This window comes from Morus notabilis, unplaced genomic scaffold, assembly GCF_000414095.1.
Source record: "Morus notabilis unplaced genomic scaffold, ASM41409v2 Scaffold604, whole genome shotgun sequence".
Taxonomy (NCBI): Eukaryota; Viridiplantae; Streptophyta; class Magnoliopsida; order Rosales; family Moraceae; genus Morus; species Morus notabilis.
In genome coordinates this window covers 553,194-567,113 of record NW_010362300.1, presented here as the reverse complement: position 1 = coordinate 567,113, position 13,920 = coordinate 553,194, and the positions used below count along the sequence as shown (strand labels likewise).

Sequence of the window (13,920 nt, the reverse complement as noted above, 5' to 3'; positions counted from 1 at the left end):
ATTCCATATTCTGTTGAACATTTAAAAGTTTTCATGTACACTCTTAATTTTTACTTTTAATAATACTTTATTACACAACTAATTTAATTTTAATTTTTGTAGTTTAAAATTAAAACATTACCGTATTACACAATTACTTCAATTTAAAATTTTGTAGTTTAAAATTAAAACAATACTGTATTACACAATTACTCTAATTTAAATTTTTTTAGTTTCATTCAAGCCTCCCTAGAAATTAGAATACCACATTGCTATTTATGATATTTTTTAAGCTGTGTGAAATATTAGATGGTTAAATTTAAGACAAGAAACAATAATGTTTGCTTTTTAAAGCATAGGCATACCAAACCAATATAAAAGTTTATTCACTAGGGGATAATGGATAAATGAGAAAATTTAAAATTTTTCCTTGATAGCTAATGACAAATGGAAAATGATAATAAAAAAAAAAGAGAAACTCGAAAAGGGAAAGTAATTTTTTCCTTTTCAAGCGTAGTTTGTTTGGAATATTAGAATTTATATCATCCATATATGAGTGAGACTTTAATAGATACAATTTAAATACCTACTGAAAGGTATATTTTCTTATTCTTTAACGACAATATTAAATTTATTGTCAATTTACGAACATATAGTTCTTTAATATGTTAGAAATATTATTGTTAAAAATATAAAATTATCCGAATTTTTGTTTGAGAGGTATGATATATTCTCTTGTAAACCTTTTTTTTTTGGATAGTTTTGAGCAATTAGTAAAGAATCGACCATAACTCTTAGACAGTTATCGAGGTCACAAAATGGTGTTATATGTATGTTCTAAGAATTAAAAATAGAACATATAAAAGAACCATCAATAAATATGTTATCGTAGAAGAGTTATAATGCAACGCCTATTAATGTGTATCAAAAAATGTGTGTCGCTTCAAGAGTATGAATAGAGTGTAGATTGATTCATTATGAGTTTTGTATTAGTAAAGCATACACATAGCAAACCAATAAAAAGGTTTTTAGAGGATAATAATGGATAATTGAGAAACTTTAAAATTTTTCTAATCTTGCAACTTTTTTCTTTTGCTTTCTTTTTATCCAACACAGAAAACTTGATATATATATTTTTGTTCAATGAGAGTTTAATAGATAGCTAATGACAAATGGAAAATGATAAAAGATAAAAAGAGAAACTCCAAACGGGAAAGTCATTTTTTTTTCCTTTTAAGGCGTGTCAATTTTCGAACATATTGCTCTTTCATATGTTAGAAATATTATTGTTAAAAATCTTAAATTGTCCGAATTTCTATTTGAGAGGTATAATATATTCTCTTGTAAAACTTTTTTTTTTTTGGATCATTTTGAGTAATTAGTAAAGAATTATCATACCTCTTAGATCGTTATAGAGGTCGCAAAATGGTGTTACATGTATGTTCTAACAAATCAAAATAAAAAATATAAAAGAACCATCAATAAATATGTTATCGTAGAAGAGTTATAATGCAATGCTATCAATGTGTATTAAATGATGTGTGTCACTACAAAATCAATATATAAATATGTGTATATATATATATATATATATGAGCTCTCACCATCCCATTGAACTTAAGGAGGTCTTCAGAAACTCCAATGGCGGCCTCATTTATCGAGATCGGGTTCTGGTTGAAGCCACTTTCAGAAGACCACTTGCGAGTAGCGGAGGAGATGGAGAAGAGAAGCACAAGGCCGGAGAGGGAGAGAAGGGAAGAGGAAGCCATCCGCTTGAAAATATTGAAATCTAGTTTTCGTCGATATTTGGATGTGGAGAAACTTATGCACTTGGCTATATATAGTAATTTAGCTCCTACACTTATTTGGAATTTTGTGAATTTTTAGGGGCAATGCAGGAATTTCAAATGATTCACGCTATCACTGGTAGGTAGATAGAATGATTATCTTATACACTCCAAAAAAGTACAATTGTCTTATATTTAATCTTTCTTAAATAAGCTCTCCAGAATAATTAATTTTCATTAATTTTGTGTAGTTCTCGCTAATAGTCCAACATGAATCTCATTGGTTAACATTTGTAAAGGATGAACGCTCAATTGATCTTTGCACGCGGAAGGTGGTGGGTAAGATGGTGTATAATTGTGCACGTCAGCTGTATTACAGGAATAATCACTTTAAAAGACCAAACATTTTTATACAAAAAAATTTTTGGTAACTGAAAACACATATTTTGCTACTAAATTTTAGTAGCTGAAATGATCAAGGATTTAGTTACTAAATCTGGTAACAAAAATGATACAATCTGCCACTAAATATAATTTGGTAACAAATAATATGACAGGAAATGAAATTTAGTTCCTGCCGAAAGTTTTTTGCTACCAAAACAATATTTGGTAGCAAAAGTATAAGATTCTACCACTAAAATTTGGTGGCGAAATATCACTTTTTGCTACCAAACATGTTTTGGTAACATAATATTGGCGGGAAGTAAAATTCGTCCCGCCTGAGGTATTTGCTACCAAATATTTTTTGGTAGCAAAAGATATAACATTTGCTACCAACTCTTGAAGTAACATTTGCTACCAACTCTTGAAGTAAAATATAACTATTTGCCACCAAAATTTGGTAGCGATAAAGTCACTTTTGCGACCAAACACTTTTTGGTCACAAAAACATTGTCAGGAAGCTAAATCTTTTCCTGCTTGTGGTATTTGCTACTTTTTTTTGCAGCAAAAAGTATAACATTTGCTACCTACGGTTGGAAGCAAAACATTGTTATCTGCCTCCAAATTTTGGTAGCGAAATATCAACTTTTGATATCAAACTAGTTTAGGCTACCCAAATAATGTTTGGTAACAAAAACATAATTTTTTGCTACCAAATTTTGGTAGCAGTAAACAAAATTTTGCTACCAAATTCATATTTTGGTGGCTAAAAGACGTTTTATACTACCAAAAGTTGTGTTTAGTAGCAAATCATGTAAAAACATTAAGTGCTTGTATTTTTTTTTTTTAAGTTTTCCATGAATATGTCCTATATTAAGTTTTAAGAATCTTCGTAGTATATTTTGTATAACAATTATTTAATAATTTAGTCATTTTGTGTAGGTGTAACAAGAGACATGTTCATGTGTGTACATATGTGATCTTGTTAATTAAGTATATGTTCCACATAGAGGTGTCAATTCAGCCGGGTCATCCAAGTACGGCCCGACCCAGCTCGCTATGGTGGTCAATTCGGCATGGCCTGGCCTTGTACTGTTATGGGCTGGTCCGGCCCGACACGCTAGAAGGGCAAGGGCTGGCCCTCATGTTTGAGGCCTGCAACCAAAACACGACCCAGGCCCGACCAAGGCCCAGGCACGGCCCAGGCCCGCCAAGGCCCAAACACGGCCCAGGCATGCGAAGTGCCAGGCACGGCCCAGGCATCTGAAGGGCTAGGCTCATGACATGAAATTTTAATGAGGTTTGAGGCATTTTAGGGCCAACTGGCCAACCTATATCATCTGGTCAACGAGTCCTTTTTTTTTTTGTCATCAAATTTGAAATTATAAAAAAAATCCTTAAAAGAAATTGTTAATCATAAGTGAAACTCAAGTGCATTAAGAAAATTAGGTTAAGATTGAGTGTAGACATAACAAAATCTTCTGGAAGCACTTAGGTCTTGATCTCTTCCCACAAGTTTTACTTGGTAAGATTATTAATGAGGCAGTCATTTATGTGTACTTATTCGTATTATTTCTATTCAATAAAATCACAAATTTTAAGGGCATATGATATATTTTTTTAATTAAATATTACAAAAAAATTAAAACGGCTAGGGCCGGCTCGTGAAGGGCATGGGCCCGGGCAAGGCCCTAGCCCTTATGGACTAGGGCCGAGAGCCAGTGCTGCGCTTGAGAATTTCTCACTCTTTCTCTTATATATATATATATATACACACACATATATAAATATATATATTTTTCAGAAAAGTTACGAATTTGTACATATTCATTATAACATATAGAAATATCAGACACTTATATACGAAACCCAAGCTAGTGATAGGATTTTTTTTAATTTTTTAATTTTTTAATTTTTTAATTTTTGATCAGCCAAGCTAGTGATAGTTTACTAGATATGATCAAGATAAACCAATTATATACAATAAAGCAATATCTAGCCGTAGCATTTACATCTGCATCTAGTGAAACTTGCTAATTAAGACCCTTTTTTTCCCTCTCACATTCCGGATCCCAATTAATCACACATTATTGTAGCAAAAAATAAAAAATAAAAAAATAAAAAAAGATGCAATTATTCACTCATCTTGTTGTACGTAGTTGGACTGTAAAAGAGCTTGTTGAGGCTCACAATGCTTTTTAGACTACTTGTTATTCAAGAGAAGAATTCCATGACCCTCTCCTCTAGTGTTCTCAGTCTCTACAGCGTTAATGATTTGATTAAGGAGGAAGGAAAAATTGGGTGATTATTTCCTTCTGGTTGCTGGTAAAGTCTGAATCTATAAAGTTTGCCCGCATACATTTCTATTTATGGAGAAAGAGAGATATAACAAGCAAGGTAACATGGTGTGAGAACTCAAAGTTCTTAGAAAGCTTGATCCTACTAGAATTTTATTTATGGAGAAAGCTTGATCCTACGTATTTTAGATTTTCAAAGAATTATTGTATATAGTATTATGAGGTAAAAGATCTTTTTTTAATCGAAAATTTCTATAACCTATTCTGCTGCAATTCCACAAAATTTTTCCAATCCATCCACGGAGTAGAAAAAAATTTTATTTGTGCCATTATTTCTATTTAAAAGTAAAAAAATATATTCCCTTAAATTTCATTCGAATTGGCATGTAATCGCCAAAATTTTTAATTTTGGGAAATTATTTTAAAATTTAATAATAATTGTATGAATCATTGTTGTTCAAATTTAGACGCTGACATACATGAATGCGTTGAATTGAGGGTATTTTGCAACATTATATTAAATTTAGGTGTAATTTATCAAAATTAAAAGTTGACTTGTATAATTCATCAATCCACGAGAACTTTATGGGCAAAAGCCAAACCCGAACACACTTACTATGAATTTCTTTTATAGGTTCAAACTATTGTTTAAATCTTTTTGCTACTGTCATATCTCTTAAAAAATTTAAATTTCTATTCAAACTTAGGACATGTTTGGTAATGTTTATTTTTCTGTTTGTTTAAACAAAAAACTAAAATGTTTTTCGTGTTAATGTTTTTTATTTTTTCAAACAAGAAATAGGTTTGGTAACTACCATTTGTTTTTTTTTTTCTTTTTTGCTTGAAAATAAAAAACAAAAAACACGTTTGATAATTACATATTTTTCTAAACAAAAAACAAAAATATAACTTGAACTTGATGTCGAGACTGAAACAATGTCAAAACGTGATCAACGTTGAGATCAGACCGATGTGTCGGGCTCGGTGCTGGAATCGGACCAACTTGTCGAGCTCAGTGCCGGGATTTGATTGGCAAGCCAAAGCTAAGGCTTGAATAGTACCCTCATACTGGGCCAGTGCCGAAATCGCACCGCCGGAGTTCACTTAATGTATCTTTGCTTTCTCTTCGTAACTTAATAACTAGGCATTCTAATAAAGTAAAAACACAAACTAATAGACTATTTCAATATCATAAAAACTACAAATCTGCATTGACTCAAGTCATAAACTAATGTATCTTAGCTTGTAATTATCCACAAAACATAAGCTTTTAGTTAGATCTGATTCATTGATTTGCTCTCCATATATGTTGAGCAATTTCATCACGAACACAGCATTTCACGCAACTGATTTTGGATCACATTGAATTTCTCAACTTTACAGGATGAATCTATAATAAAGTAAATGTAGAAAAATAAATCTTGAACTATGTAAATGCCAACGTCGCCGAACCTTCGCCGGCACATCTCTGTCCCCTCCAAATGACGTCCCTTAGCCTCATCAGGTAGATCTCCGGGGTAGCAACGTCGTTCCTGTCAGATGACGCCATCGGAAGAACTGCAGATTTTGCCGACTCTAATGAATACTTTTTATTTAATGGAGCATGCATATAGCCTTGAGTATCACAGCTAAAAAGGAAAGTAAAAAAAAAAAATCAAAATTAAAGTTGAGATGATTCGAAGCAATAGCGTTTGAAATGGATTTTTCCATTTTTGTTGTCTTCTCATTCAAGTATATGTTTCTTCATCTCCTGTAAGTACCTCTCATCCTTTACATAACTTTTTATCCTATGAGAAATTTTCTTGCTCTGATCATTCATTTTTAGCTGCAATCACCTCTGTCCTAGAGCCCAAAAGTTTCCAACAAGCAATGCAGGATTCTAATTGGAGGCAAGCAATGGCTGAGTAAATTAAAGCACTTGAGGCAAACCACACTTGGACCTTGACACCATTACCCATGAAAAAAAAGGCAATTGGGTGCAAATGGGTCTATAAGGTCAAATACAAACCAGATGGCAGCATTGAGCGTTACAAAGCTCGATTGGTGGCTAAGAGATATAATCAACAAGAAGGCATTGATTACCACGAGACTTTCGCACCTGTAGCTAAGCTCACAACCATGCATTGCTTACTTGCCATTGCTGTAATGCGAAATTGGCATCTTCATCAACTTGATATAAGCAATGCATTCCTCCATGGTGAACTAGATGGGGAGGTCTATATGCAGCTTCCACCTGGGGTCTCAGAGACAGAAAATAAAAATATGGTCTGCAAACTCCAAAAATCTCTTTATGGTCTCAAACAAGCATCTCGTCAATGGTTTGCTAAGTTATCCTATGAATTATTGCAGGCAGGGTATAAGCAATCAAAGGCAGATTACTCTTTATTCACTAAGCAAGTGGGTAATTCACTCACAGTTATTCTTGTCTATGTTGATAACATAATTATTGCAGGAGATTATCTTGAAGCAATCCAGACCATAAAAGATTTTCTGCATAGCAGATTCAAACTCAGAGATCTTGGACATCTGAAATATTTCTTGGGCATTGAAGCGGCACGTTCCAAAGATAGGATTTACTTAAGTCAGCGAAAATATGCTTTGGAAATACTTGAAGAATTTGGACTTCTTGGCACACGTCCTTCACAAACACCTATGGAGCAAAACCTGAAGTTAAGCAATTCAGATGGCTAGCTTCTTTCAGATCCCTCACAATATAGGCGCTTGATTGGGCGACTACTTTATCTTTCAGTCACTCGGCCTGACATCACATATAGTGTTCACATACTAAGTCAATTTCTTGACAAGCCCAGAGACATCCATTTTCGTTATGTTTTACGAGTATTACGTTACTTAAAAGGCAACCCAGGACAAGGCATTATTCTTTCTTCTTCAAGCGTTCCTCAATTGCGCGCCTTTTGTGATTCAGATTGGGCGAGTTGTCCAGATTCCAGACTTCAATTACAGGGTATTATGTTTTGCTTGGTGATTCTCCAATCTCCTGGAGGTCAAAGAAACAACCTACGGTCCCTCATTCTTCTGCAGAAGCTGAATATCGAGCAATGGCTTCAACTTGTTGTGAGATCAGTTGGTTATGTCATTTGCTTAAAGATTTAGGGATTGATCACTCTTAACTAGCACATCTTTATTGTGACAACAAATCCGCATTACAAATTGCTGCCAATCCCACTTTTCATGAAAGGACAAAACACATAGAAATTGATTGCCATTTAGTGCGTGAGAAAATTCAAAAGGGCATTATTCGAACTAATTTTGTTCCTTCACAGCAACAACTAGCTGATGTTTTTACAAAGGCACTTGGAGCAGCACATTTTCATAACATGCTTTCCAAGATGGGTGTTAGAGACTTACACACGCCATCTTGAGGGGGGGATATTGGAGATATTAGATTAAATGAGATTTCTCGGTTCCTTGATTTCCTTGATTTCATTATAATTCCATGATTTTAGCTTTCGTGATTGTAGGTCTAGAATTGTATTGACTTTTGATTATTTCCTTTTGTAGCTTTATTTTACTTTTCTCTAATTGTTGTACAGTTGGCTATATATAGCTTTACATTTCCCCTATACGAATAAGAAGAATTATTCCACCAAAACTTTGTCTTCTTCCTATTTCTCTTTAAAGTTTTTGTGATTCTGGCTACAAATTAAAATTGAAATTTTTAGCACTCAAGCGGAAATGGTTGCTCAGAATCATCCATTTTAGCATCGATCATTCCAATCAACAACCATACTCTCGACCAATGATTCGTTCATCAACAGAACTTTAGAGTTTAAAAATCAAATCGTCCTTACTTTTTTAGTTTCCTTTACATATATATATATATATTATTTTTGTTTTTCTAATTCTTTTTTATGCATGTTTATCTTCTTTTATTGTTTTTATGCAGGTTTACCCTCCCTTGAAAGTCGCTTGCTGGGCATGTGAAGAAAATCCGTTAAAAGTTAAACACCATTTAAAATTGAACTTGCCAAGCATAAATTTCAAAATTTAAGGGGCTAATCGCCACAATTTTGAGTTTACAGATTGATTTGTCAGAAGCGATAAACTCAAGAGGTACGCATACAAAAAAACCTTTGAATTATTCTAGAACAAAAAAAAAAAAATAGAAAAAAAAAATTCAAAGAACTGATATTACGCAACATCAATATGCTCACTAGATAGATCTTTTATTTCAAACATCACAAATGCACCTCAAATCATTCCACGTATGTATATATGGTAATAAGATAGTTAAAGAAACCAACATACAATATTACTATTACATAGTTGATGATTTGAATTTATTTATAAGTGGAAAGCGAAAATCCATCTTAGTAGCACCATTGTTTTCATTAGTTACACAAAATCTTAAAAGGATAAGTGAAACCCAATGTAGTCCAACCAATAGCCGACACTTCCTTTGATTCCAATAATCAAGCCATTTTGAATTGGGAGATTAAAAGATGTGCCGCTTGTAGTTCCATATGGTCCATAGGTTGCGTTGTTAGTCTTGAATGTTAAAGAGCGTACTACTGTATAACCTTGCACATTATCAGTGTACCCGCTCACTTCGACTATATACTCACTCGGAAAATCTAGAGTAATCTGATTTCAAAGGATACAAAAATATAAATAAATTAAACTAGTAATGCACATATATATGTATGTATATGGTATGTATTCATAACAAAATATTTTTAAATTATAATATTTATACGTGTATATTATAATATTCAATAATTTATTCTTAATGTGTGAGGGAGCGTTTTACAAATGATATTTTAACATGAAAAATATAATAGATCCTTATAGACTGCTCTAATTCTGAATGTTTTTTGTGTAAACAAATTCCCATATATATATGCATTGATGGATCCATGTTAAGCTTATAGTAACAGAATGCTTTTACGAGTAACCTGGCTATAAAAAAAATTATTTAACTTAAAAGAATGAAGAAAGGAATTATAGACTAACTGTCACTGGTGTGAAGCCTGTTATAAAGCTTGAATGTTTTTCTGCAACAAATGGCGCACCATTCAAGTCGTAGGTCACTTGAAAGCTCCCAATGGCTGTTTCATTTTTATATTCAAAGTTTATTGCTCTTATTCCCGTGTATACACCATCATCAAAGGCTACACCATTAGAGCTAGTCGCTTGGGCTCCCCATGTTCCTACAGTCATTGCCTGGCTTTTCCCACTTTGTTGATTGTCTTTAACTTCCTACAAAATATTTTCAAAACGACAGTAATAAATCTTCAATATACATGATTTGCAATCTCAAAACTCAAGTTTAATATTTATTTGATTCATTATGAGTTTTGTATTAGTAAACCATACACATAGCAAACCAATAAAGAGGTTTTTGACTAGAGGATAATAATGGATAAATGAGAAACTTTAAAATTTTTCTAATCTTGCAACTTTTTTCTTTTGCTTTCTTTTTATCCAACACAGAAAACTTGATATATATATTTTTGTTCAATGACCAAGTTTAACAGATAGCTAATAACAAATGGAAAATGATAAAAGATAAAAAGAGAAACTCTAAACGGGAAAGTCATTTTTTTTTTCCTTTTAAGGCGTGTCAATTTTCGAACATATTGCTCTTTCATATGTTAGAAATATTATTGTTAAAAATCTTAAATTGTCCGAATTTCTATTTGAGAGGTATGATATATTCTCTTGTAAAACTTTTTTTTTTTGGGATCATTTTGAGTAATTAGTAAAGAATTATCATACCTCTTAGATCGTTATAGAGGTCACAAAATGGTGTTACATGTATGTTCTGACAAATCAAAATAAAACATATAAAAGAACCATCAATAAATATGTTATCGTAGAAGAGTAATAATGCAATGCTATCAATGTGTATTAAAAGATGTGTGTCACTACAAAACCAATATATAAATATGTATATATATATATATATATGAGCTCTCACCATCCCATTGAGCTTAAGGAGGTCTTCCGAAACTCCAATGGCGGCCTCATTTATCGAGATCGGGGTCTGGTTGAAGCCACTTTCAGAAGACCACTTGCGAGTAGCGGAGGAGATGGAGAAGAGAAGCACAAGGCCGGAGAGGGAGAGAAGGGAAGAGGAAGCCATCCGCTTGAAAATATTGAAATATAGTTTTCGTAGATATTTGGATGTGGAGAAACTTATGCACTTGGCTATATATAGTAATTTAGCTCCTACACTTATTTGGAATTTTGTGAATTTTTAGGGGCAATGCAGGAATTTCAAATGATTCACGCTATCACTGGTAGGTAGATAGAATGATTATCTTATACACTCCAAAAAAGTACAATTGTCTTATATTTAATCTTTCTAAAATAAGCTCTCCAGAATAATTAGTTTTCATTAATTTTGTGTAGTTCTCGCTAATAGTCCAACATGAATCTCATTGGTTAACATTTGTAAAGGATGAACGCTCAATTGATCTTTGCACGCGGAAGGTGGTGGGTAAGATGGTGTATAATTGTGCACGTCAGCTGTATTACAAGAATAATCACTTTAAAAGACCAAACTTTTTTATACAAAAAAATTTTTGATAACTGAAAACACATATTTTGCTACCAAATTTTAGTAGCTGAAATGATCAAGGTTTTAGTTACTAAATCTGGTAACAAAAATGATACAATCTGCCACTAAATATAATTTGATAACAAATAATATGACGGAAAATGAAATTTAGTTCCTGCCGAAAGTTTTTTGCTACCAAAACAATATTTGGTAACAAAAGTATAAGATTCTACCACTAAAATTTGGTAGCAAAATATCACTTTTTGCTACCAAACATGTTTTGGTAACAAAATATTGGCGGGAAGTAAAATTTTTCCCGCCTGAGGTATTTGCTACCAAATATTTTTTGGTAGCAAATGATATAACATTTGCTACCAACTCTAGAAGTAAAATATAACTATTTACCACCAAAATTTGGTAGCGATAAAGTCACTTTTGCGACCAAACACTTTTTGGTCACAAAAACATTGTCCAGAAGCTAAATCTTTTCCCGCTTGTGGTATTTGCTACTTTTTTTTTTGTAGCAAAAAGTATAACATTTGCTACCTACGGTTGGAATAAAAACATTGTTATCTGCCTCCAAATTTTGGTAGCGAAATATCAACTTTTGATATCAAACTAGTTTAGGCTACCCAAATAATGTTGGGTAACAAAAATATAATTTTTTGCTACCAAATTTATATTTTGGTGGCTAAAAGACATTTTATGCTACCAAAAGTTGTGTTTAGTAGCAAATCATATAAAAACTTTAAGTGCTTGTATTTTTTTTTTAAGTTTTCCATGAATATGTCCTATATTAAGTTTTAAGAATCTTCGTAGTATATTTTGTATAACAATTATTTGATAATTTAGTCATTTTGTGTAGGTGTAACAAGAGACATGTTCATGTGTGTATATATGTGATCTTGTAAATTAAGTATATGTTCCACATAGAGGTGTCAATTTAGCGGGGTCGTCCATGTACAGTCCGGCCCAGCTCGCTACGGTGGTCAATTTGGCACGGCCCGGCCTTGTACTGTTATGGGTCAGGCCGGCCCAACACGCTAGAAGGGCCAGGGCTGGGCCTCATGTTTGAGGCCCGCAACCAAGACACGACCCAGGCCCAACCAAGGCACAGGCACGGCCCAGGCCCGCCAAGGCCCAAGCACGGCCCAGGCACGCGAAGTGCCAGGCACGGCCCAGGCATCTAAAAGGCTAGGCCCGTGACATGAAATTTCAATGAGGTTTGAGGCATTTTAGGGCCAACTGGCCAACCTATGTCGTCTGGTCAACCAGTCCTTTTTTTTTGTCATCAAATTAGAACTTAAAAAAAATCCTTAAAAGAAATTGTTAATCATAAGTGAAACTCAAGTGCATTAAGAAAATTAGATTAAGATTGAGTGTAGACATAACAGAATCTTCTAAAAGCACTTAGGTCCTGATCTCTTCCCCCAAGTTTTACTTGGTAAGATTATTAATGAGGTAGTCATTTATGTGTACTTATTTGTATTATCTGTATTCAATAAAATCACATCTTTTAGGGGCATATAATATATATTTTTAATTAAATATTACAAAAAAATTAAAACGGCTAGGGCCGGCTCATGAAGGGCAAGGGCCCGGGCCAGGCCCTGGACCTTATGGACTAGGGCCGAGAGCCAGTGCTAGGCTTGATGATTTCTCCTCAGGCCCAACCCTGGCACAGCCCTGCACAGGCGCAGCCCAGGCTCGCCACAGGCCTGGGGTTAGAAGGGTCGTGCCGGCCCGGCATGGCCCTTTTGACATCTCTAGTTGCACATAGAATAATATATAATCTTGCTATTTAATTACTTTTTAACATAAAATAATGTATTTCAATTTCAAAACTATGTTTTTTGTTATAATGTTACTAGAACAATGATTCTAAAATAATTTTTGTCACTAAAATGTTTTTGTTTTAATTTTTAATAGTCTTTCTGGTACCAAATTAAAATTTACTAGCAAAAAATATGCTTTTGGCTACCAAGATAATGTTTGGTAATATCATATAAACTTTAAAACTTATAATTTGTGCTTGTATTGTTTTTTTACTTTTTTGTATTTTTTTTTTGTTTTTGTTTTTTTTTAGTTTTTCATGAATATATCCTATTTTAAGTTTTAATAACCATCATAGTAAATTTTGTATAACAATTATTTAATAATTTCGTTATTTTGTGTAGGTGTAACAAGAAATATATTTATATCTGTATATATGTGATCTTTTTAATTACGTATATGTTCCACAAAAACTAGTGCACGTCAGCTGTATCATTATATAGAAACTTAAACTTGTGGCATCTATTGGTTGAAATGCATCATTATATAGAAACTTAAACTTGTGGCATCTATTGTTAGAAAGGATAAAAATTATCCACTTCCATATGAAAAATTCGAGTTTTTAGGCGTATAATTACCCTCATGCTCGAGTTTTTATGGAATGAGGGCTCAACGGGAGAGGGCTCGTGATGATTGGTATTTTTTTTAAGTGTTTGGAAGTATTTTTATTAAAATTTGAAGTTCGGATACTATATATATATATAAAGTTAAACCTGTGACATCTATTGTTAGAAAGGATAAAAATTATCCAATTCCAGTAACAACATGTTAACATGAACATGTATCACACCATCCAAGTATTTTATTATACCTTAATATTACATATAGAAACTTATAACGTGTGGCATGCTTTAATGAAGCCATGATTTTTCTAGAAAATGAATTCATTGAATATCCAATAAAATTAGATAAAATAGGGGAGTTTTCATGCGTGGCATGTGTTGTTACTTGTTAATGTTTATGTCAAACTAGAACAGTTAGAGCTTCATTTTAAATAGGCCACCAGTCATTATATTGATCTCTCAGCGCTTATTTTCCTTTCTAGAATCTCAATCCTATGCTAGATTTTTTTGTTTTCTACTTTTCTGTTATCGATCTTCAAAGGTTTGTCCACAGGTTG

General features: G+C 33.0%; 1 protein-coding gene across 1 annotated transcript; it reads right to left on the bottom strand.

Moving 5' to 3' along the window:
• Nucleotides 1-8,669: 8,669 nt before the first annotated feature.
• On the bottom strand, nucleotides 8,670-10,550 carry LOC21403035 (galactose-specific lectin). Its single transcript, XM_010101637.2, has 3 exons — nucleotides 10,386-10,550; nucleotides 9,419-9,664; nucleotides 8,670-9,049 (listed from the first exon to the last, which is right to left on the bottom strand). The coding sequence occupies exons 1-3, from the start codon at nucleotides 10,548-10,550 to the stop codon at nucleotides 8,813-8,815; spliced, it is 648 nt and encodes a 215-aa protein (XP_010099939.1). The 3' UTR covers nucleotides 8,670-8,812.
• Nucleotides 10,551-13,920: the final 3,370 nt, after the last annotated feature.

Excerpts from the sequence above, each read along its gene's own strand:
- LOC21403035 (XM_010101637.2), bottom strand. The coding sequence starts at position 10,550 with ATGGCTTCCTCTTCCCTTCTCTCCCTCTCCGGCCTTGTGCTTCTCTTC. Across the intron at positions 9,665-10,385 it reads TCCTTAAGCTCAATGGGATG|GAAGTTAAAGACAATCAACA; the intron begins GTGAGAGCTCAT and ends AATATTTTGTAG. Across the intron at positions 9,050-9,418 it reads CAGGCTTCACACCAGTGACA|ATTACTCTAGATTTTCCGAG; the intron begins GTTAGTCTATAA and ends CTTTGAAATCAG.